This window comes from Brassica napus, chromosome C2, assembly GCF_020379485.1.
Source record: "Brassica napus cultivar Da-Ae chromosome C2, Da-Ae, whole genome shotgun sequence".
NCBI classification, from domain to species: Eukaryota; Viridiplantae; Streptophyta; class Magnoliopsida; order Brassicales; family Brassicaceae; genus Brassica; species Brassica napus.
The window spans coordinates 33,244,553-33,270,953 of NC_063445.1; the positions used below are offsets into that span (position 1 = coordinate 33,244,553).

General features: G+C 36.5%; 1 protein-coding gene and 1 long non-coding RNA gene across 2 annotated transcripts; one reads left to right on the forward strand and one right to left on the reverse strand.

Moving 5' to 3' along the window:
* Nucleotides 1-8,775: 8,775 nt before the first annotated feature.
* LOC125582352 lies at nucleotides 8,776-11,840 on the reverse strand. The gene is made up of 4 exons (XM_048749012.1): nucleotides 11,774-11,840; nucleotides 9,403-9,476; nucleotides 9,199-9,317; nucleotides 8,776-9,077 (listed from the first exon to the last, which is right to left on the reverse strand). Exons 1-4 carry the CDS (start codon nucleotides 11,838-11,840, stop codon nucleotides 8,945-8,947), a joined length of 393 nt encoding a protein of 130 aa, XP_048604969.1. The 3' UTR covers nucleotides 8,776-8,944.
* A 7,718-nt stretch (nucleotides 11,841-19,558) lies between these two features.
* On the forward strand, nucleotides 19,559-21,505 carry LOC125582061. Its single transcript, XR_007319910.1, has 4 exons — nucleotides 19,559-19,949; nucleotides 20,176-20,371; nucleotides 20,493-20,760; nucleotides 20,857-21,505. It is a non-coding gene; the product is annotated as an uncharacterized LOC125582061 (long non-coding RNA).
* Nucleotides 21,506-26,401: the final 4,896 nt, after the last annotated feature.

Genomic DNA, 26,401 nt, shown 5'->3' on the forward strand with positions numbered 1-26,401 from the left:
CAACGTTTAAACATATCCGACCTTCCTTGACGTCGATGATTGCACCAGTGGTAGCTAGAAATGGTCTACCTAAGATGAGGGGATCTTTTGGTTCATTCTAGTATTTCAACACAACGAAATCCGGTTGTACGTGACAGTCATTAATTATTATCGGCACGTCATCTAGTACTCCCTAAGGTACTCTAACGGATCTATCGGCAAGAACCAAAGTTATTTTGGTTGGTCTGAACTCGTTGTATCCCAGGGATATCGCGACAGAGTGTGGCATGAGATTCACGCTGGATCCTTGGTCACAAAGGGATCGAGGAAAACTCTTATTTCGTATGTTGCAATCTAGAACAAAAATGCTTGGATCAGATCTCTTGATCGGAGTTTTACCTTGGATTATTGCACTCACTTCCTCCGAAACTATCATGACGCTGTGTTCAGCAGCTGGGAAGCTGTTGGATACCATATCCTTTACATATTTCTTTATCGAAGGTGATACTTTTATGGCATCACTTAGTGGCATTTCCAACGTGATTTTATCGAATGCTTTCTTGGAGATCGCTTTATCCAATTCTCGCTTAGTTTGCGTCTAGGTAGGAGGAAATGGTGTCAAAGTCCTATACTCTCTCTCTACTACCAGCTTGGCAGGAGTCGAGCGTCGATCGACATTGTTTTCATTCTGTCGATCGATATTTATCGATATTTACCGTAGTCGGTCGATCGACATTATTCCCTTCTTGTCGATCGATTTCCACATCTTCTTCCGACTCCTCCTCTTCTTCATCTAGGTTAATCATTTCCTTCTCAGCTTTAGGGGATTTTTCTGCAGAAGTGATTTCTGCAGTGTTTGGGGTAAGGCGATTTCCGCTTCTTAGTAACACAGCACAAACTTGACGTCTCGGGTTGGTGTCAGTTCTTCCAGGAAGGAATCCTTCATCCCTTCTGACAAACCTAGCGTTATGCGCAACTTGGCTATCCAATTTCTTGACATGGTCACTCAAAGTTTCAAACTTATCATGTAAATCAGAATACCATCATAGCTATCCAATTTTTCATCGAGAACCGCACTCATTTTTTGCTGCCCTTTTAGAACTTGTACCATCATAGATTCCAGTTTGCTCTTATGAGTCTGTTATGCCTTGTAGGTCTCTGTGAAGCTCATGTTTCGCTGCTGATCGGCAAGTCTTTGCTTGCGAAAGCCAATTTCAACGATGAGGTATACATGCTCTTCTTCATCTCGTTCACGTAGAAAGGTCTGACTCTCATCGGTAAACCGAACTTGCTCATCTCCAATCACAAAAGCATGAACTGAATATGATGTTTCTTTCACCTCAGATATCCGATCTCCATTCGAATTCTCGGCCATCTTTCTCCTCTCGAGATCAGTCTTCTTGGCACTAGTGCTAGATGCCACATTTTCAATGAGCCTCGTAGCTTCTTCAGGTGTCTTGGTTTTGAAGTTTCCTTGACTCGCAGCGTCCAAAGTCGCTTTGTATGTCCAGTCGACACCTCTGAAGAAAATATTAAGTAGCTGGATATCGGGAAAACCATGGTGTGGGCAGTCTCGCTGGTAGGCTCTGAATCTCAACCAAGAAGCCTTAAAGACTTTAGTAGTGCCTTGAGAAAAATTATATATCTTATTCCTAAATTCCTCGGTTCGTGCATCATCGAAGAAGTTGTTGAGTAAGACGCTTTTAACATCACTCCAGCAAGTCAAAGATCCTGGCTGCAATTGTTTCAGCTAGTGAGTCGCATCTCCAGCAAGGGGGTGCGGGAAGAGTTTGCAAAATAGGTAGTCTTCAGAGACCCCATGCACCTTGATGTTAGACACAAAGTCCTCAAGTGCTTCGATATGGTCTATGGGGTTTTCATGAGGAAGACCATGAAAGGGGTGCTGACTTACTAGAGAGAAATATTTGGGTTTCAGTTCAAAGTCTTTTCTTTGGATTGCTGGAGGACGGATTGCAGACCTTTTAGTGTAGAACCGATCAGGTCTGTTTCAATCTCCAAGCACTCGGTGATGCTCCGGTCCAACATTAAAAAACAACAGCTATTCGAATAGGAATTGGAGCCCTATGTCTATAATTAATTTGGTTTGATGCGTTGCATACTCAACCTTTTTGATCTCCTAGAACTACTTTTCCATTATTGAAATAGGTAAGAACATACTTACATGCTTCCGGCAGGATGGCATCGGTCGATATTGGTAGTGGAGTGTCGATCGATTTTTGTGTCGACCCGTCGCTCAATGTTGTTCTATGAACGTCGATCGATTTCCGGCCGAAATTCATGTCCTCCATCTTAAGTACCTGTGTCAGCAGGGAAAGAGGGAAAACTTTACAAAATTCAGTAAACAAATCTAGACTATATTCTAAACTAAATCTAATGGTAATAAGAAAGAGTCCCCGGCAACGGCGCCAAATTTGATATCACTCAAATTACCCTAAGGAGTGAATTACTCTCTCAAATAAGAGATTCAGAAGTAGTACTTAGGGATCGAATCCACAGAGACTCTAGGATTACAAAATAGATTTATAGTCTTTGAATTAAAGCTAGATTAATAGGTTAATAGGTTTTAAAGCAGTAAATGAATTGGTGAGCAAGGTAATTGCTCGATTGGTTTGATTTGAGGTTGTTAACAGTTGGGGAATATAGCTAGATCCAGGTATATTCTCAGGTATGATAAGTAAATAACTTAATTTGGGTTTTTAGAGGTTATTGATATTAACCGTTCTCGAACTCAAACTTAGGTGTAATCAATTAGATTATCTAATCTGGATCTCGGATTTCAACTTTCGTATGTTAATCACGAGAAAGTGTTGATCGATGATTCGTAAAGAATATCGATCGATACACCTTTCAAAATATCGATCGACAAAATTGCCGTCGCGTCGATCGATGCTTCTTCCAAAAAGCTTTACGAAAGGGTTTGATTAGTGTTCTATGACTTACTAGACCAACTTTCGTGTGTATCTAGTCAGTTAGATCATACCAGTTTAGTTTCAGGTAAAAGGCCAAGTTCTCACTTGCACTAGTCAGTCCTAAGATCTAAGATTCATGGTTTATCAACCCTAAGCTTGGTAGCAATAACAACTAGATGAAGAACTAACTAAATCACCCTAACAATAAATTAAGCTAGCAATACATAAATCAACCTTATGAGAAACCTAAATCTAACAGTGAGATTACTGAGACATATTCATAAAAGACATAGTTATGATGGTCCGAATAATATTGCAATAGATAAACAAACATGATAAAGAAAAGAAACAAAGGGAGTTCAAGATCTTCCCTCTATCAAGGTGTACAGATCTCTCTCTCCAATCCTAAGCTCTCTCTCTCTAGAATAGTATGAAGCATAGCCGTCAACAATGGCTTAGAAACAGTAAAATAGGGTTTTTAGTCGTGCAGAGGTATTATGGTAATTTGTGGTAACTTCTGGGCCAAAATTAGTCGTAAAATATAACAGGCCTGCATTCTGGAAACACATTCGATCGATGCCAAGGCTTCACCATCGATCAATTTTCTTTCATCTCCTCGACAGCTTCCTCTCACGAGACAGACTGACTACTCTTCAGTAAAATAGGCATAACGTCTGCTACATGATGCTGATTGACCTCAAACCGGTGGCATTGGAAAGCTAACTCAAAGATCTATCATGTGGAAAACGATGGGATCAATCTAATGGTGGGAAGGTCTCCATCCATAGCTAAACATCTGATGCGTCTGTGCAGCTCTGCACTCAAAAGGCTCCAAAAGACACCAAAATCACCACTTTCCCCCAAATCGTCCATGAACCTGTAAACGCTCTAAATAGACTCTATATCGTAGTAATCTGTTATTAAAACACTTATAAACCATGGCTAAAAATGGGTAAAATCCATGGCTTATCACTCCCCCACAGTAGACACAACCCTGCTCAATTCCCCAGCCTCTCATTCTTACTTCAATATATAATCTATCTTTGAAAGCCAGCCACAACATAAAGGATTGTCGGGGAATAGCCTGAGGAAAGAACACAAGTCTATGCCAAGGAATGTTGGTCTTCTTAATATGCAAGTAGTTCAAAGTCAAGGTAGTTAATGTTTATCGTACCGGTTATATTAACTAGCTTACCCATCTCCAACCAGTTTTCAAACCAAAAGTACACCGCTTCACCATTCCTTATCTCATAACGAATGCAATCATAAGAAATAGGGCGAAGTTTGAGCAGGCTTCGCCAAACCCACGATCCCTTCTTCTCATTTGCATCCAATACAAGTTGTTCTTTAGGAGATACTGACGAGTCCATGCAACCCAAAGGGAACCCGTTAGGGAAAACAGCTTATAAATAAGACTTAGCGCAAAGACTCTAGATGTATCACAGAAACGCTTGATGCCCAGACCGCCTTCCTCCTTGGAATAGCAGAGATCTGACCACGCAAATTTGGGTTTGTGAGTAATGGTTGGTGAACCATACTACAAGAAGGTACTGCACATGCTTTCGATGGTGTTGAGGCAGCCTTATGGCAGTATAAAGGCTGAGCTCCAAAAGTTGACAGTACTCATGATCACTGACATGATCAACTGAAGTTGCCTTGCATATGATAAAGCTCGATGGGTCCATGAGAGGAACTTGTTGTGAATCTTGTCGATGAGAGGCTCATAATCTAGCTTGCTCCAGGCCTTAGTCGTAAGCAGCATTCCCAGATATCTCACAGGTAAAGTTCCTGTCACAAACCCACGGTTTTGAGCAGCTTGAGTTAAGAGATGTTGATTCTTTCCAGCAGCAAATATTGATGACTTTGCGATATTTATCTGTAAACCTAATAGAGTTGGATAAAGATTCATTGCCGCAAGCACCCCATCAAGAGACCTCACACTAGCATCAGTGAAGACCAATATATCGTCGACAAAGCTGGGGTGAGTGAGCTGGACCAACTGACACTGCAGATGATAGCCAATAATATAATCTTCTGCTGCCTAATTTAATCTACTAGAGAGGACGTTGTTGACTATTACATAAATATAGGGAGAGAGTGAGCACCCTTGTCTGATCCCACGGACGCTTGTGAAAAACCCTTCCAACTCCCCATTTGCATCCCAATACAAGCTGTTCTTTAGGAGATACTGACGAGTCCATGCAACCCAAAGGGAACCCGTTAGGGAAAATAGCTTATAAATAAGACTTAGCGCAAAGACTCTAGATGTATCACAGAAATGCTTGATGCCCAGACCGCCTTCCTCCTTGGAATAGCAGAGATCTGACCACGCAAATTTGGGTTTGTGAGTAATGGTTGGTGAACCATACTACAAGAAGGTACTGCACATGCTTTCGATGGTGTTGAGGCAGCCCTATGGCAGTATAAAGGCTGAGCTCCAAAAGTTGACAGTACTCATGATCACTGACATGATCAACTGAAGTCGCCTTGCATATGATAAAGCTCGATGGGTCCATGAGAGGAACTTGTTGTGAATCTTGTCGATGAGAGGCTCATAATCTAGCTTGCTCCAGGCCTTAGTCGTAAGCAGCATTCCCAGATATCTCACAGGTAAAGTTCCTGTCACAAACCCACGGTTTTGAGCAGCTTGAGTTAACAGATGTTGATTCTTTCCAGCAGCAAATATTGATGACTTTGCGATATTTATCTGTAAACCTAATACAGTTGGAAAAAGACTCATTGCGGCAAGCACCCCATCAAGAGACGTCACACTAGCATCAGTGAAGACCAATATATCGTCGACAAAGCTGGGTGAGTGAGTTGGACCAACTGACACTGCAGATGATAGCCAATAATATCATCTTCTGCTGCCTAATTTAACCTACTAGAGAGGACGTTGTTGACTATTACATAAATATAGGGAGAGAGTGAGCACCCTTGTCTGATCGCACAGACGCTTGTGAAGAACCCTTCCAACTCCCCATTTATTTCAACCGAAAAGGAAGCTGTAGATATGCAGAGGTAAATCCAATGAATGAACTGGCTAGGCAGTCCCATTGCTTGAAACACTGCTGTAATGAAACTCAATTTGACAGTGTCAAAAGCTTTTGAAATATCCATCTTGATAGTGCAGCGGTCCGAGATGCTAGGAAGGTGATAACCATATACCAGTTCAGTGGCCAACAATATATTCTCCAGTAACAGTCTCCTTTTGAAAGCACTCTGATTGGGTTCAATAGCTACTGGAAGAATCGCTTTGAGCCGGTTAGCAAGAATCTTTAAGATAACCTTATATAATAGGTTGCAGCAGGATATTGGCCTATAGTCTTTCATGTTTTGGGCTGGGATCTTCTTGGGAATCAGAGCCAATATAGTGGAGTTTACCCCCGTGGGAAGAAATTCAAAGAGGAAAAACGATTGGATCGCCGTGTGATGAAGTCCTTACCGACAATAGGCCAGGCTGCTATGAAAAACTTCTTGGTGTAGCCGTCAGGCCCCGAAGCTTTTCTATTTGGGAGAGCTTGAAATATTTCTTGAGGAGTCACTGGGGATATCAGACTAGACGTGTCATGTGGTGAGCAGCGGTAACTCAACAAAGATTGCAGTGCATCAACAGAGACAGGACCGCTTCGTGATGACTTTGATTGGAGGAACCTTTGAAACTAATCAACTGCTTCTTTCTTGATAGCTGAGGGATCTGTCAATACTTCTCCATCCTCAATGAGTAGAACATTTATATTATTTCTGGCCATATGATCCTGAACAGCATGATGATAGAAAGTGGTGTTTTGATTCCCTAGAGCAAGCCATTGAATCCTCAATTTTTGCATTAGGAGTTTCTCATCTGCTAAAACAAGGTGGTGCCAACGCTATGATGCTTCCTCTTCTGCAAGAAACGTATTTGGATTTGGATCAGCTAGTGCTTGTTCATGGCAGCGACATAGGTCTTCAAACACTATCTCCGTTCGAGATGAAGATCTCCATAATGGTTTCTGTTCAATTTTCTCAACGCAAACTTCAGCGACTTTAGCTTCTGATGGAACATGTTGAACGCTGTTCTGGAATGAATGAGAGCATCCGTAGCCTCCCATTTACTCTTAACAGTAAAAAGAAATTCCTCTTGTTCTGCCAAATATTTAAAGAACTTAAATAGCTTACGGTTGCCACTTGACTGGTGCTTAAGACGAACCACACATCTGGCGTGATCTGAGATTCCACCCATTTCAAACGAAGCAAACGACTGTGGGTACACACGAAGCCAATCTCCATTGATTAGAGCATGGTCCAGTTTTTTCCCTATAGGGTCTGCTCCTCTCTTGTTCCACAAGATGAATAAGGATTCTATGTAGGCAAGGTCGGTAAGCACACAGTCTGTGACAAGCTCTTGGAAGTGCAGCATTCCTGATTGATCCCTTAGATAATCATTCGCGCGAGAGTTCTCAGTAGAAGACAGTATGGCGTTATAATCTCCTATGAGAATCCAAGGCATAGACAGGTGTTGATATGCCTGGTGTGTAGCTCTGATATCAGCCCATAAATGTCGCCTGTCTGAGATGAAGTTTGAAGCATAAATAGCTGAGAAAATGAACTGGTCTCCTACATCAGATTGCACGGCTCGAGTGACAATTTGAGCGCTTTTGTGTAGCAGAGTTACAGTCACGCTGGGACCCCAACAGAACCAGATGCGACTGAGACGATAATAGTCGTAATTCATTATAGAATTCCAACCTGGTAAGCAACCTTAACAATTTCCTGACACTTACTTTCTTGCCCTCTTGTTTTGAGAAGGCATACAAACAAAAGTTTCTCATCTCGAACCCACTTCTTGAGAACCAAGTGTTTGTGTGGCTTGTTGAACCCACATATGTTCCAAGCGAAAAACGACGTCATATCTTCCTAACGGAAGACTTTTTGTGTTGTATCTTCATGCTCAAAGCCTTCAGATCCTTTGAGCTGCCCAATTGGTAACCTGTTTTAGCTCGCTTAGCTTGGGTCCCTCCTTTTTTGTCTTTAGTCTTAGCCATATATCTTATTTCATCCTCCTCCAAAGTTTCGACAGCCTCTTCGACGTCTTCACTTTCATCCTCAATTGAGAGAGGTTGAAACGAGATGGTGAGATTACCATCTTGTCAACCGCATAGCTAGATGATCCAGTATCTAGAACTGGCGACTCTTTGTTCGAAGACTTGTCAAACTTTTTCAGAACAGAGGATGATTTGAAAGTCTTTGAAGATGTTAACCATCCAGAGGAGCCATTCCATTCCACCTCTGTTTTCTTTGTAACATTTTCAGTACTCTCTACGGCTTGAGAATTACTAACTTCACTGCCACTTTTAGTAGCACACTCTACTAGCTTATCAACTTCTCTCGCAATTGCGAATGGGAAGAGCTTCCAATTCCTGCAATAATCCGTCCACCACTTCTTTGGAATTATCTGATCCGGTCTTGCTTTTGGATCCCTCCTCGACTATCCTCTCTGTTATCTCCTTCTCCTTACTCAGAATTACCACATCTCTGGACACACACTCCTTGGTCTTGTGCCCCCACTTAGAGCACACACTGCATCTCGACGGGAGGCAGGGGTATGTCACTTCCACCTTTACTTGACTACCGTCTCGATCAGCAAACTTGATGACTTCAATCAACGGCTTGTGCAGGTTAGTCTCAATGAGAACACGAGCCAAATTCAATCTCGTACATTTCTCCATTTGCGGGTGAAGCTTGATGAAACTTCCCACAGGTTTCGAAAGGGCTTTCAGACCCACTTGCGAGAAGAGGTGGCTGGGCACCGACTTCAAATCCACCCAGAGGGGCGGGAGGGTTGCAGGAGTCTTTGGTGACCACTCGTTGAGGACCAGCAGTACATCTGATTGTGTCAATAGTGCCTTTTAATCACCCGGTTGTGCAGCGCCTCATTCTCGATTCGGAATATAACAATGTCCTTTGCAATGAACTGAACGTCAATCTTACCTTTGAAGCCTGGAAAAGTCCAGATCCTATTGACCATTGCGTGGAACGAGCCAACGTGAGGAGTGTCACTGACAAAATACCCAACCGCGAAAGCTCTCCAAAGGGGATCTGAGTCTTCGAAGACCTCCATGGGTACACTCCATCAAATATATTAGAAATCTTTCAATGCCTTCAGCTCCACTTGCAAGAATTAAGTGCCTGATTACACAAATATGTTAACTACATTAGTGAAAATTCTCATAAAGATTTATCCAAAACAAAACATACAACATATATTTTTAATCTGAAACTATATCGCTGCAATGTTGAGAAAGAGTACCTCTCTAGTGATGTGGCTTTAGCTTCAAGTTGCGTAATTCTTTCCTTAGCAAGATCTATAGGCATAGACATTCCTAACTTGTGTTCGCTTTCTTGAAGTCTTACTCTCAATACCTTGTCCTAGGGAGGATTTTATGAAAAACGAAATACTCAATGACAAGGATATGAAATAAGACTTTCGAGAAATATAAACACAATGCATTACCCTGTTTTCAGCACATTGTCGATACAAGGCAAGCTCATCTTGGCAAAATGGTTCAAAATCATTGATTCGCAAGCCTAAAAACCAATATATAAATCATTCTAAGGGTATAATATAAAACAAAACCAAGGATACACTTCAATTACCAGAGACTTACATAGGAATAGATTCCACAAAATCCCATCTCACAATTCAATATTGGAACTATTTTTGCAAGCTAATTGGCTAAGTAAAAAATGAGTATAAAATCTAATCTAATGTGAAGTAAGTATTGTATTTTATATGGAGAAAGTACATCATATTTTATAAGCCCATGAGCTCACTAAAATGATGGAATTGTCTTTGGACAGTGAAAAAAAGCTTTAAACCAAGTTGATGACTAAGCTAGATCTATTTGGTAAAAAATGGCTTAAGCTAAGTAAACTTGGTGACTAAGCTAAATTAGTGACCACGCTATGCAATTTGATGACAAATGTCGAAACTAAAGTACACTTGCTGACTAACCAAGGTGACTTAGTGACAAATGGCTAAAGCTTAGCAAACTTAATGACAACTGTCTAAGTTGCTCTATGACTAAGCTTTGTAAATCTCTCTTATAAATATACATCGTACCTCTCCATTAAACTCACTCACAAGTGAATATATTCACAACATAAAGATGTATAAAGATAAGCTCTCACTCTTCCAAAAAATCTCTTTAGATTAGTTATACTCTCGAGAGTATAACATGGATCTTAAGTTCGTAGATTCTGTTTTGGGTGATGCAAAGTAGTCTCACGTGGTTTGGGACTCAAATATCGAAAACTGTCTCACCTACGAGCGATTTCTAGAGTTAAGGAAAGTGATCAAATCATGAATCCACATATTCGCCTTTTTCATATTGATTTTCAAATGTGTTTACCGTTTTATATTATCCTTGTCATCACATTTTGTTTCGTAATTTTCAATTTGGATTCTCGTATCCTAACATAGTTAACTCAATAAATCCGCTTCCTGCTTATAGCTTGAATCAGATTGAATATTGCGAGCAATATTTCTAAAACGATTTTATGAACGGGTTAATAAACATTTTTAAATCGTCTGAAACGGTTTTGCAAACGCTCTTTATCTATTGAGCAGAACATTTTGGTAAAAGACAAATCATATTTAGAAAATGATTTTACGTGACTGTTGGGGTCAAAATTGGTCATCGCAAAATCAACGGCTAAAATCCTCCAAGAACTCATGCCTTCAGAAAAAATGAGCTGAAAATGTCGGTGAAACTATACGACATAAGCCAAACTAATTTGCATAAGGATACAAGAACAAAATTCATATATTTCTACCCAAATATGATCGGAAAAACATTCTTGCGGAAGGTTTTTACGATAAATGAATTCTATGAAACAATCTTCCATCAAACAAAATCCCGAAAGTTTCCGCGGAAAAACATCGTAGCATAATCTATGAGATAATCTTCCGCAAATCAACTTTTGGAACACGTCTACGAAATTTTTTCGTAAAACAAACGAAATGGTTCCAAAAGTATACGAACCTCTTGGCGATTTATGGAATCAAAGTCTAAGATTTCTACTCTTAAGGAACTTTCTCGAAATAATTTCGGAAAATTCCTAAGTAGAAATCTCCGAAAAATCAAAACGACCTCGCCCTCGTCCAACTTGTTGTATGGCGAATAGGGCCGACCACGTCCAACTCGCAATCGAGCGAGTATGACTGGGCTCGACAGACCTCGTCCAACTCGCCATATGGCGAGTAGGACGGACTATGTCCAACTCGCCATGGCAAGTAGGACAGACCATATGGCGACCAGCTCTCCCCCTTCGGGCCACGACTAAACTGTCGCTTGTTTCGTCTCGATTGAAATTACTGTTGAAACTTTATGATAAATTTAACAAAGACATGTTTCACGTATGAATTCAAATTAATAAGCTCAAGTTAACCTTCAAGATACTCTCTCAAATAAGAGGTTCAATGTAGTACTTGAGGATCGTATCCACATAGACTCGATATCTCACACAATAGACTTTAGCTTCAGACTATGCTAGGTCAAATAATATATGAAGTAATAAATAATAAAGCAGTAAATCAAGAGTTTGTTTGTGATGGAAGGATGATTGCTAGACTTAGGGTTTCATTCAGATTATAAGAACGTAATCTATAGAAGCTAAGACTTTGATCCTAGTGCTCGATATCTAATGCAAAAGCTACCAGCTCTCGTTGTGAGTCTAATCTAGTGACTAAGTCTAGTGTTTCAGCTCTCGAGCGTAGATCGATGTTATTGTATAAGCGTCGATACACGCTGCCTTAGGCAAGCGTTATCGCCCTAATCGATATGTTCACTAGATGATTAGACCAGCTCTCGCATGTATCTAACAATCTAGCTCATCAGAATTATTATCAGGTATGAGCCTACTCTCGTAGTTGTCAACACCTAGAATCATGATCCTAGTTAGTTACTCTAGAATGCAAGCAATAAGGACAATCATGTGAAGGATACAATAAATCACCTAGTAATACTATAAATCACCTAGCAATTCTATAAATCACAAGTTCATCTAAACCCTAGAAAACCTAAATCTAACAGATGAATCTACTCAGACATGATAGTTGTCACAAAAATCATAAGCTGAATAGATATAAAATATAAACCAAATAAAGGAACCAAAGGAGTTCCAAGAGGACTCTGAATGAATTTTTCTCTTCTCTCCTAACATAAACTAAGAACAAAAGATGTAAAGAAAGTGTAGCCGTCAACAGTGGCTTAGAAAACACATAAATAGGGTTTTAGGTCGTCCATGGGTATTCTGGTAATGAGTGAACCTGTTGATCGTAGCCTAGAGGTCGATAAGCGCCCTATACAGGAATCCTCTTATAGGGAGAGACCTCTATTTGGGAGCGTGTGGGCACTTACCCCGTAACTAGGGACCTTGTTTATTTCTTGGGTACTTCAGGTGCTGTGGTTGTTACATGTTAGGGTTAAATTATATTTACTAGGGGCATTTGCTAGAGTTATTGTAGTTGTGAATTTTGCATTTTGGGTTGATCATTGTTTTTCAAGTTTTTTATTGTTATAGGGTTAGAGTTGTGATGATGAACTGTGTATGCATTGTTCTTCACTTATGATGGACTAAACTGTGTTAGTAATGTGTTTAATATAGTTTGTGGTGTTGTTTGCTGTGTCACTAAGACTTATTGTTTGTTTGTCTTTTTAGTTTGTTTCTTTTACTGTTGAGAGTATATAAATTATATTAAGGTTGTTGAGAGTACATTTTGTTTATGGATAATTTTTCTCCAGTTTAGTTGTGTAAGTTGTGTGTATTAAGTAATAACTTTTATTATCCTTATTATGTTTGTTATATGTTTTTTTTATTTTTAAACTTGTTGCTTTTACCGGACCTTTAAAACTAATACATGAAGTCTTGTAGAAATCTCTTATATATTACTCCCTCTGTTTTTTTATTATAAGTAGTTTAAGCAAAATTTGTTTGTTTCAAAATATAAGTAGCTTTCATAATTTTAAGTAATTTTTACTTTTATTGGGTATAGTGTTACCAATCAAATAATATATATTTATTTATGATTGGTTTAACTACACCTAATTTATATATCAAATGCTACTTTTGGAAAAATTAATAACTTTCTTAATATTTGTGCATTCATTTAAAACTACTTACAATAAAAAAACAGAGGGAGTAAAAGACAATCATTGTAATAAATGCATTCACACTATAATAGACACGTGGCAGTCTCACAATGATTTGATAATATATATTTTAACGCGTTCACACTATATTCATAAATGTGTTCACACTATGTACTTTGCGTTTTTTTAATATAAAACTCACATACATGGTTCCAATAAAACTTTGTACTTTTCGGTTCGAATAAAAATAAATAACGAATCAAAAGCCAAACTATATTTATATTATTTTATTGTTTACGGATAAAGTTGAGCAAAATATTCATAAATTTAGATTCGATTCGTTATCCGTTTTGATTTGAACCAAAAAATATGGATATCCGTAACTGTACAAAACGAATCAAATAATAAAATACAATATCCAAAAAAGAAGCAAATCACAAATACCAATATTTTTAGGAACATATATCTAATTCGATCTGTTATATGCATATATATGCATATATATAAAGATTATATATATACGTTATATATATTATACTTAATATCAGTTTTACAATTTTTTATGAACTAAATTTATTATATTAGGTACTAGAATTTAAAATTTTAAATAATGTTTTATTTTTGTAATAAAATGTTATTATTAAAATTTTCAATTATTTTTAAAATTTTATTTTATTTACGGATCAAATCGGATATTTTTTAAAATTCTAAAACATTTCGGATATCCGAGTCACCGAATATCTAGGTGGCTAAAGATCGAATCGACACGAATGCTTCCAACCAGATATTCGATTTGTGCCCACCCCTATTTACGGATACAATTTTATTTTCTTTATATGAAAAAAATGACTAATGTCAAGGATTTTTTATTTTAAATTAATTTTAATTTTATCTTTCTTCTATCATTTTGGACAAAAATGTCATTTGATATTAATTAACAATATCTTTATATATTTGTCAACCATTTTAATATACTTTTTACATACACATACATGTGCACCTTGATGTGAGTACCTTGTAACTAAGTATTCACCACAACTGAAGTATCTAAGTTTTTTGAAAGTTGAAATATTTTTTCTTAATGCTTCTTTCACTACCGACCAAATTGTAGTGAAATGATTTGTCTTAATACTTTTCTTTTCTTTTTTTAAAATTATTATCTGTTTAGAAACTATAATATGAAACTATTGGTTCGACATGACGACTATCTAAAATTCATAACATGAAAATAAACAAATAATATTAATTTTTACCGGAAAAAACCAAAAAATCAAACAATTTAACCGCATAAACTAAAATGAATATTAATTTAATATAATAGTTATATTTTAGAAGATTAAAAAAAAAACTTACAACTGAACCAATATCCATATTAAACAGATTTAATGTCTTTTATTTAAAATAAGGAAACTAATAATCACATCCCGCGCAAGGCGCGAGTTATTACGTAGTCTATATTATAATGATTAGTTTTTGCTCTTTCCTAAGGGTGTCCACGTGGACATATCCTTAAAGCATGTGGGACGCACTTAATTTTTGGTTTATTTATTTTGGTCGAATAAGGTTATTAGTTTGGTTTGGTCTGATTTGGGTTTTCTACATTACAGCTTCATTAGTTGTTGGCGTTCTTCCACACTTCATCCTTGTCGTGAATCTGCAAACCTAATCAGTTCTCCTCCCATCTCTTTACCTTCCCTTTGTTCAATGTATTTCTTTTAATTCAGCAATATAGATTTCGGCAATCACCGTGTCAAACCAACCTGAATCTTCTAAGTCTTAAGTATCCCCCCAGATCTTCTCGCTTTTGGTTTTCGGCTCATAAAGTTTCGATCTTTCTTATTGATAAGCCATGGATTAGGGTTTATCCTAAGTGACAGAAAGGGGAGAGAATAGAGAGAGAAAGGGATAAGAGGATAATGTTATAAACCAAGGTCTGGTGGAAACCCATATTCGAAGACTCATATTCGAAGGCCCATATTCTTATGTATTTGTATTTCCTAGCCCATATTGTGTTAGGGTTTTATACTTATGTAATTCCCTAGATAAAGAGATCCTTATTGTCTAAAATTAGAAATCGCATGCTAGGTATAAAATTGCAAATCGCATGCTTAATTGAAATTTGATTTGTTTGACCACCTAATCACATGCTAGGATTATTAAAACTTGATTGTATGATCTGTTAGTTAATAGAAATTGCATGTTTTAGGTTTGCAAATCATATGCTAAACATTAAAATCAAAATCGCATGCTAGACATAAAAAATTAAATTGCATGTTTAGGTTTAAAATCCTAATTGTTTTATCTGATCTCTAATAGAAATTACATGTTTTAATGTTAGAAATCGAAACATAAACATTAAAACTGAAATTGCATGCTAAAACCTAGAACCCTTAAAAAAAATAGGAAAGTTGTTACAAGGTTGTTACAAAGTTATTAGGGTTTTTGTCTTTGCCGATTTTATGCTTGTATAACTTGATATTTTTCATGCATAAATACATGTTTGAGGTTGCATAATTAGACTGAGAATAATTACATGTTCTTGTGTCTAAATCCTATTAGAATTAGTGTTTGAAATTTAACCTAAAATCTGATCGCATGTTGATTGGAATTTCCTGAAAATTTAAAACTTAATAAATTTAAATTAGAATTCCAGAATTTGATCATATGAAACCTAGGGATAAAATTTCATGATTAGATTGAAATTATTCATATGCTAATTGATTAAAAATCGATTAGACCTAGGAAATTGAAATCGCATGATTAAATCCTATTAGAAATAGAAATTGCCTTGATCACATGCTATTGATTGAAATCTGATTTGGTTGCTTGATCACATGATATGTTTAAAATCTGAATCGTATGTCTTAACCAAATCTGATTCGCATGCTTCAAACCCAAAATCTGATTTGTTTGATCGCCTAGCTCGCATGCTAAGAAATTAAAATCTAGATTGATTGTTAAAGATAAAATTCGATTGCATGCAGCATGGAACCTAGATTTAATTTGCTCAGTCACATGCTCACATGATCCAAATCTGATTTGCTAACTGATTACTTGATTGAAAATGATGCCTTGCTTGTTTAAAACATAGAGATTGCATGAAATCCTATCCGCATGATTAAAAGCTTGGCCATAGGATCAAAACTTCATCATATGCTAAACTTGATTCGATTACATTTCATGGCCTGTATGTATTTTTTTAAACCTTGAATCATATGCTGAAAAATCTAGCAAATCCGAAACACATAACCAAATCCTAAAACTGTTTGGATTTGGCTTGGCCAAGACTATACATGTTCATATGAACATTTGTAGGATCGTTTCTCAAAGCCTTGGCCAAATGAAATCTTAGCCAAATTTTAAGACATGATCACTTGTTTAAAACTTAAAATCTGATCATAAAATTACTCCTTGGCCGAAATCTATAAGAATCCTAGAACCATTCGGATTTGGCCTGGCCAAAACTTATGTTTGGCCTAATGAACAATCGCATGATCTTTAAAGCCTTGGCCAAATTTTAAGATATGATCACTTGTTTAAAACTTAAAATCTGATCATAAAATTACTCCTTGGCCGAAATCTATAAGAATCCTAGAACCATTCGGATTTGGCCTGGCCAAAACTTATGTTTGGCCTAATGAACAATCGCATGATCTTTAAAGCCTTGGCCAAATGTAGAAGCTTGGCCTAGCTTAAAAAGACCTTGACCGAAGGCAAAAGCTTGGCAAAATTAAAATTTCTATTGGTCAAATATGAAATCTAGTCAAACTAATAGAATCTCTTGGCCAAAGCATTTTGGTAAAATCATCTTGGCCGAATCCCCTTGGCCAAAAATTCCTTGGCCAAAGACTTTTGAATAATCTATCTTGGCCGAATTTAAATCCCTATTAATCTAATCAGACTTAATTTATTTCTGGCTATTTGTTGCACACTTTGATTTATTTAATGCATGATTTTTTCAAAATTATTGTCTAAAGGAACAAAATTTGATATTAAATTACCTAAGTTTGGGATTCAATACGAGATAAATGAACATTAAGTGTTATTATCTCGAGGGGGAGAATCAGAGAATCCCAAAATCCCTAAATAAATTAAGCATCCACGACAACAATAGCCCAAATAGAACTCGGCCAAAATCAAATCTGAAAACGAAATTGCACAACATAAAGATTATATGGAGATTAATGATTGGCAAACCGGTCATGCCATTCCGGTTAAGTATGCGACATTCTATTGAATGGTTTAAGATATGCTGCCCCTTTGAATAAGGGAATTGATAATATGAGTATTCACCATGATATTTCGAAAATGAGCAAGGAATTTCGTGGGCTTCATCACCCACGGATGGACTGATCATCCATCATATATGACGACATATGGTTGTACATATCCTTGTCAAAATCTGCAATAAGTTTGCAAGAGTAATTGGTGATACCGGTGGATTTATGAATCCTTATAAGTTGCAGCAAAATTTGTTCGCATAATGCCAAAGAACAAATAGAGACTCTCCCATGAATTTGATAAAGGGTCAAGAATTAATGTTCTCATATAGAGAACTTAAATAAGTTGCTCCACCACAAAGTTATAAGATGGGATCTGAAATTGAATTAAGTGTATACGTTGGATATAAATCTCCATAAGAATACATAAGGCCACGAGAGATATGATTAAGGCTAAGCCATGGATTAGATAAATCTGTATATCCAACATCAGGGAGAGAAATAATAAGCTGGTAAACAATTTCGAGAATGAATAATGATCCTCAAATATGAATATAGAATAAGAGTCCAAAGAATGAATCATTCTCAGAACTTAAACAAGTCAATTGCCAGACATGTTTGATGACCCAAACTGAAGTATACCAGCGGGTTATGCTCTAATAAAATTGATATCGGACTTAGTTAAGATAAGACGGTTCCATGCATGTATTACTCGAAAATGAGAAGAGCATAAAATTGAAATGGCAGATCCGAAATTAGGGTTTTCCAAAGGAAACCTTAGACATGACCATGAATAAAGATCAGGTACCTGAAAATAATAAGATCTAAATGCATTATGTCATGTCTGGATTATAAATGGAACCGGTAAAATAATATCGACGTCGATGATGATATAATATTTGAATACAAAAGCGCTTGACAAAAGCGAGATCATGAAACCAATGTCTATCATAGAGTGCACTCAGAGAAATTACTCAGAGAAATTGATTAAGCAAATTGATAATGCTATAAGACGTGGTATATGAAATCTCTTAAGAGAAGAGATGTAGTCAAATCAGTTGGACATAAGTAAGTCTTTGGTGAGAAAACATAATAAGAATGGCGAAATTGCATAAGGTTCTCACAAAGACCTGGAATCAATTATAAAGGAGACATACTCCTATGTGGTGGATGCAACGATATTCTGATTCCTTATAAGTCTGGCAAATAAAATACATATCTATATGGTCCACTGGATAACAAAATTTATGTGAAAGTTCCAGAGGGTATCGAACTACCGAACACATCAAGTTCTCGAGAACAATTTTGAATATCTTTATGTGAACGACTTGAATATCCTAGGAACCTCTGGAGAAATTTCCCAAAGATAGAATACATCAAGAAAGAATTCAAATTCAACATGAAAGGTTTTGGGAAAACAAGATTACATATTGGATTATACATTGAGCACCTTGAAAAGAAAATCCTTATGCATCAAATGACATACATAGATAACGTGCTCAAGAAGTTTGATATGGACTAAGCTTACGAATTGACAAGTCCCATAATTATAAGGTTCCTCGGTTTAGAAAAGATAATTTCGACCCTAATGAAGAAAATGAGGAGATCTTTAGTCCCGAAATGCCATGTCTAAGTGCCATAAAGTTTTGACGGATTTGGCGAGCCATACAAGGCTAGATAAATAATTTTCCGTAATCTATTAGCTAGATATAGCTCATGATCGACCCAAAGGCACTAGAACGGGATTATACATATTTTGTTACCTACAAGGAACTAAAGACTTGGGTCCATTTGATACTAACCTACCCGAAGAAGGGTAAATTATTTTGGTGATACAGGTTGTTTGTCCGTCCAAGTTCACTCAAGCGAGGATTTGGTGGATCTAATTACTAAGGCATTACTAACATCCAGAGATGTATTCAACAGGGGAGTAATACGTGTTGTACTCTTTTTCCTTCACCATGGTTTTATCCCATTGGGTTTTCCTGGTAAGGTTTTAATGAGGCAACATCCAAAGCGTATTACAAACCACTTCGGAGATGGTCTTCCAAGGGGGAGTGTTATAAACCAAGGTCTGGTGAAAGCCCATATTCGAAGGTCCATATTCTTATGTATTTGTATATCCTAGCCCATATTGTATTAGTGTTTCATACTTATGTAATTCCCTATATAAAAGGCTCCTTATTGTCTAATAAATATACAAACTTTTCCCTTATTTTCATAACAGATAAGAGTTTGTTTGATTAATTATTTGATAACCATACTCAGGAATGAATTCCCGTTAAGTAGCTTACAAAGAGTAAAACGACATAGTACTACTTAAATGAAAACGACATCACTTTTATTCAACTCATAGTGAAATACTCTCTCTCACAGAGAGTCTCGCCTTCCTTCTTCATCTTCTACACTTAGCCACTTCTCTTCTCACGCTTCGACCTCAATCTCTTCTGAGTAAACGCCAACGGAACTGCCAGCTTATCACTTATCGAGATTAGGGTTTGTAGTTGATCTCTCCTCTAATAAGCTGGTTTTGACTCATGGGGTTTTGTTACAGGAAGTTGAAAAAAGATTTCAGTAAAGCTATCCTTGAAAGGAAGAAGTATCCTAATCGACTTATTGTTGTTTCTCTCTATCACTCCACCATGGAAAAACGCTCCGGCTTTTCCGGGGATGCGATTCTCATCAAGGTTTGTTTTTTTTGTATTCTCTTTTCATATCTTAAGTCTGAATCTGAGATCGAATGTTGGTTTTAATTGTTACCAAATTAGGGTATTTGCTTCCTTGATTGATGAATTGTTACGTGATTGCACTTCTTCTCTCTTGATTTGTTGCTGAATTGTACATCACTGAGACTTCTTTTTTGTTATTATCTTTGTATATGCATTGAGTTAGGGTCTAATTCTCGCTTTGCAGGGTAAAAAAAGGAATGACACTTGCTGATGAATCAGAATGAACAAGGTCGTACGGTCCAACTTGAAGGTTAGACTGGGTGATGTCATCTCTGTTCACCAATGCCCTGACGTCAAGTATTGAAAGCGTGTGCATATCTTGCCTGTTGATGACACCGTCGAAGGAGTCACCGGAAACCTCTTCGATGCTTACCTCAAACGTAAGTTAAATAGAATCTTTAGTTATCTTTCATGTCATCCATTGTCAATCTCTGTCTTTTGGAGTTTATTTTTCTGCTTTATGTCAGTATCATAAGTTTTGATTGCCATCTGTGAGAGCAGGAATGAGGAGTGTGGAGTTCAAAGTTATCGAGACTGATCAAGCTCCAGATACAGAGAATCTCTGTGAGGGTGAACCAATTAAGAGAGAGGATGAAGCTAAGAATTGTGTGGTTCTCTATCGGTATGCTCCCCTCGAACATACCAACAACGGCCGCCATTGTGGGCCTCAGATCTGGCTCCTCGTTCACGCAGCACAAAGCTAACCCAACCAATTTTTCAATCTGTTGGCTCGTCACTGACCCTCTAGCCTCGGGTCCGCTAGCTCTATGTAACTCCCTTTCTAATCAATGGGTTATTATTGTGTTCTTCCGTTATATTCAAACTGCATAAGCTGTGACTAACAGTGTGCTAATTTCGGTATCAGTCAATGGAGAACAATGAAGAAATGAAACAAATATCAAGAAGAGACCCATCTGAAATACCACCTGGACCGATAGACGATAAGGTAAGATTGTTGCAACAGCAACCACCCTTTAGGATCAATAAACCTATGTAGAGACGAATCCATTAGTTCTTACACGGCTGGCCTAAAAACATCTGAACACCAGTTAGGCCACCTAAAGGATATATGCTGCAACGGTGAATCGAGATCCCTGTGTTCTGGTTCGGATCTTTACGTCCTTGAGCTGTGATTGTGTTCTTTTGTCCCTTCATTGGTTGGCGAGGGAGAATCTTGCAGTTTTGTAGAACGGAATCTGCGTTACCGAAGATGAAATTGACTGTTCCTATTATGGTGCAGTCGCGGTAGTATTGGCGTTGTGCATGCACGTAAAGCGTGTCTTGGTATGCGTTCATTGTGCAACAGTAAAAGGCGGTGAGGTCCGCGCTTACCATTAGAGCTACGGCTTGGTGTTTGGATGGACCTGCTGTGTTGATGAAGCCCATGTCTCTTGCCATAAACCCTTTCCCGAACACAGCTGTTGATAACATAATATAGTAATGTTAAAACTGGTTTCTTGAAACCTAGCAAAGTACAAACAAGTTTCTATTAATAAAGTATTTTTTTTTTTTAACAACTAATAAAGTAAAGTATAAAACTGGTTTCTTCGTGACAAGCAATGATTATATATCTCCCTTGTGAAGATTAGTTTATATAGGGTTCATTTTGGTTAATATTCGTGACAAGCATTGAAGTTGATTTAATTCGGGTTTCACTGTTTTCAATCCCTTCTCCACATAGCATGCAAGCAGAGCATACACATAGCAATTGAACGTTTTATTGGATGACAACGGTTAAGCTTCATGTATTTTTAACTCCCAACCAGTTGATAATAGTGAATTAACTCAAACTCTATATATGTTAATGTATCTATACTATTAAAACAGAAATCATGACTTAATTCATGTGTGATTTTTTTTAATTTGGACCATCCTTAGATAGTTGTTTAAATTATATTTTTGTATAAATATTTCAGCTGTTTGAATATTCTATAACAAACAAATCAAATAGATATTCTTATATTTTCTCTCAAATTGTATCTGAATAAAAATCTTTTCATATCATTTTTACAATATAAAATATATTTCATTTTTCATTAAAATAAAGCTTTTAAATATTCAATCAATTTCGTATTTGTTTAAAATAAATGTATATTTCATTTTTCACTTAAACAAAAATTTATTTATTTTAGTTAATTTCGTGTTTATTTGAAAATTAAATATACATTTCATTTTAACTAAAAAAACTTTTGAAATATCTAATTAATTTTTTTAATTATAACTAATCTCATGTACAATATTTTACTAAATTTACGATACTAATTTAATATAATAATTTTCAATTAAATTTTTGATCCTTAATCAATAAGATTTTTCAATTTACAATTTTATATCACGTGATTTAATATATGCCATCAGTGAAAATTCAAAACATATAAATTATATTAACGTATGTGAACTATAAATTTGTTGTGTTTTAAAATGTTATATTAAAAAATTTGTAATATGTTAAATATTATAGTTAGCCATGTAAAATAAATAATTATGTGTATAAAAATAAAAATAATCACCCGCACGGTTGTGCGGGTCGACATCTAGTTTTCCTTTAAATTTCTAATGTCTAACCACTCAGATCCTAAAGGGTGGTTGCCGTGGGTTAGAGAAAACGTATGTTCCAACGCCCACCAAATTTCAAACCCAAACAATTTAAACCCGGTTTACTTTTTCATTTTCTTGAAACATAAAGCTATACCAATTTTTTTTTTGTCTGCGATCGAATTTTTTTTAACAACTTCAAAACAATTTTTATTAAAAAACCACTAAACCTATACACTAAAAAATATATAAAAATATAAATATATAAGTATCTCCACTTATTACTTTAATTTTACTGATCTTGGTTGTCGTTTTCGTCTTTTTCGTAAGCATCTGCAAAAGTAAGTTTGTAAATTGTTAAATAGCTGGCCGTGTAGTTTGTATTTGTTTAGCAGACTCGATGTATGTGTCGTTGAGTTTTAGTTGAGGTGATTATTTTAAGATTAGACAAAAAAATGAAGTGATCATTAATGATTCGTCTTTTTGGGATTCTAGTTTTCGGTGATTTGATTGTTTGGGTTGTTGTGGTTTCTTTTAAGCTGTAAAATAAAGGTTTGTGTAAAATTAGTTTGATAAGTAAGAGAGATAAATAAACGATCACAGATCTTGGGTAGGAAATACTTTTGATTATTGATGTTAGCACAATATAGACAGTAATATAAAGGAAATTGTGTGTTGATTATTTCTTACGGATAAATGAGGAGACGGATAAAGACTCGAGTTGTTTTATTGGTGAGGTCAGAGCCCTGGACAGAACGGATTTGCCCAACCACATCTACAAGTTTAAATATCAGTTATGATATCGAAACATAATATAAACTCATATGCAATATGATAATATACATGGGAGTTCTAGGTTTGTGTTCGCAATCACTTGGAGATTGTCGAACAGTCTAATCATGACTGTAGGTTGATCCCAGGAGCAGCTGTGATGACTTCATCAATAATGGTTGGTGAGATGAAACGAATGAGGAATGAATGATCATCTTGTACATGCTTGAGCACCTAGCAACCTCAAAATGATCGACTTTCACAATGGAACCAACTTTCAAAGATGGCTTGTAATGGTCAGTACGTCCGGCGGGAATAAACCCATGAATCACGGAATGTGAAAATAATATTATTCAACAAAGAATCAGAAAATAAATTTAAAAACAATTATGTTAAATAAGTGTGATAGATCGAAGAACTTACATTTTCATCAATGAAGAGAACCGTGATTCCATAAACTCCATGTCTTTCTTGAAGTTCAGGGAATCCCATAAGCGGAGGAGGCCAGAGACTATGCTCTGACTACTACGACCAAGACGGAGAGACTCGAAGGTTGAGTGACGGACGCCGGGGACGCTGGTTTGAGGAAATGGAGAGGTAGAGAGAGACTATTTCAAGAAGATGGTTAAAGCTAAGAGTAATCAGTGAGTTTTGTGGAGATGTAGATTGGGTTCATCAAAGATGAGAATCATATACATAGGGTTTACAGAGGGGCTACAAATCAGGAACATTTATTATCAAGCGATTTAAGATGGGGAGATAAAGAGTTCACCGGTGAAAATATAGATTACGAACAGACACAGGCGTAACTCTGTAACTCAGACTTGTCTGAGACAATGATGAAAATAACCCTAACTCTTGTTAAACGACGACAGTTTACAATATGGGAAAACTATAATTGTTGCAAACATGAGCTCTTTTTCATATAACGTGATGAATCTCATTTAAAAACAAAACCCATAATACACTTGTAGGCCCGGCCCTCAGAGGAAGCTGAAGAAGCAATGGCTTCCGACCTTCATAAATATATATTAGTTTCGGCAATCAATGTACAAAGCATCATTTAATTTAGTGGTATAATTGTTGGTGTTTATATCTCAATAACCCGGGTTCGAATCATGAGCTTGACATTTTTTCACACTTTTTAAAAGTGGGACACACAAAACGCTGACGTGGCGCGCTGAGGAGTGAGCAAAGTGTCTCATTGTAATTTAAACTATGGGTAGCGCCGGTTTTGTTTATATTGATATAGTTTGATTATGATTTTATATTATAGAAAAATTTTCAACAGCATTTTAGAAAACAAAATATGCATCAATCATATGGAGATATATAAATTTTATTGCAGTCTCTGCATAGTTATCTTACATAAAAAAAGTTGGCTTTTTTCATAGGGCAAAACAATTATGCTGGGTCATAGTGGGTTTTACAAATCTTTATGCTGGGCGACTTGGGTTTTACAATTTGAGGCTCATTCATACTATAGGCTTCTTCGTCGTTTAGGGTCTGAGATTTGTACTCCGGCCGCTCATTTTTTACAGAAGAGAAACGATGAAGAGCACTGAGGAACGTTACAACGTTTCGTCTAGATCTCCTTTACTCCCCGTTTAGTTCATAAGGGGAGCTGAACTAAAAATGATTCCGACTGCCATTGTGTAGAGTTTAATATTTTCATAAGGGTTTTTTTGTCATACGTGGCATATCAACAATTTCAGGTCTTAACCTTCGATGGTCTTTTTCCATTTGTTTTATTTAATTTGGGTTTGGATTTTTATTTCCGGTCTTAACCTTCGTTGGTCATTTTTCCATTTTTTTTATTTAATTTAGGTTTGGATTTTTGCTTATCATTTAGTTTGAGCCTAATAAGGTTAAGGGTTCCATCGTCTTCTCACATTTGAGCTTTGTTATTGTCAGCCAAATTCTCCATATATCAAGTGACCGTAACGTCTTAATACGAGCTTTTATCTTATCTTTACCTTGATTACCCCACTCCTCTTACTCTGAACAATCAGAAAAAATTAAGACCAATCTAATCAGAAAAAGTAAAATTTTCTCTCGTTATCGATTTTGTGTGCTTCCAATCTAATTTGAAATTTCAGTACTTTTTACTATTTGGACTTTGTTTGTTTCTTTGTTGGCACGTAAAAATTTTGGGGGCTTAGGCAACACTTGAGACAATCTTTTAAAATGGTCTCTCATGATTTTCTTAAATTGGTATGTTTTACAAAAAAAAATACAGCACCTAAAAAAACTGTTTATAATGAAAAATATAAAAGTAAAAGTCCAAGTTAAAATGTAAAGAAGATATATATAACCACTCAAATTCTATATGCATGTTAGGACCGGCTTTAATTTATGATGGACCCTATTCAAAATATTAAAATGAACCTTAATTTTATGAAGTTTTCATATTTAAGTGAAAAAGTTCTTATGATTTATTTTAATCGAATTTTTCAATATGAAGCAAATATGTAAGAAAATATTAGACTGTGGATTTGCATCTTGGTCACATGTCTAAAGTCAGTGCCTATGCTAGTAAATGCTCGTAACACTCGGAAACTAATGAATCGTAAATAAAAATCATAACATTTACTATAAACTAATGTATTATACACATAAGTGGAGCCTTAAATTTTTTTATTGAAGTGCAGGCCTGAGGCTCCTGCCTTTTTCTCGCAACGGTGGGCCGGGCGTGCCCCTGCGTTGACAGCACGATACATCATAGATCGAGTGAGAAAGAAACTACAAAAAATATTATACAAACAAATTAATAATGCCAGCGTTGTTATAAATCATATTGTGGATGTTCATAACCGGTCGGTTCATAACCGGTCCAATACTAGAGAGAGAGAGTCGACCATGACGAGAGAGAGTCGACCGTGACGAGAGAGAGAGAATCAGCATCTTGCATTTTCCTTATTAGATTATGATTTGTACTCTTTCCATATTTGTATTTCCTTCCTTTAGTCTTTTCATTATTCTATGACGGTGTAATTCCCTATATATAAAGGGCTCCTTATGTTTATAAATAATACAGAAACATACAGATTATATTCTCTAGTTTCACAACACGTTATCAGCACGATTACTCTAAGAACCCTAAG

Excerpts from the sequence above, each read along its gene's own strand:
- LOC125582352 (XM_048749012.1), bottom strand. The coding sequence starts at position 11,840 with ATGATTCTAGGTGTTGACAACTACGAGAGTAGGCTCATACCTGATAAT. Across the intron at positions 9,318-9,402 it reads GACAATGTGCTGAAAACAGG|GACAAGGTATTGAGAGTAAG; the intron begins GTAATGCATTGT and ends AATCCTCCCTAG. Across the intron at positions 9,078-9,198 it reads AAAGCCACATCACTAGAGAG|GCACTTAATTCTTGCAAGTG; the intron begins GTACTCTTTCTC and ends TTGTGTAATCAG.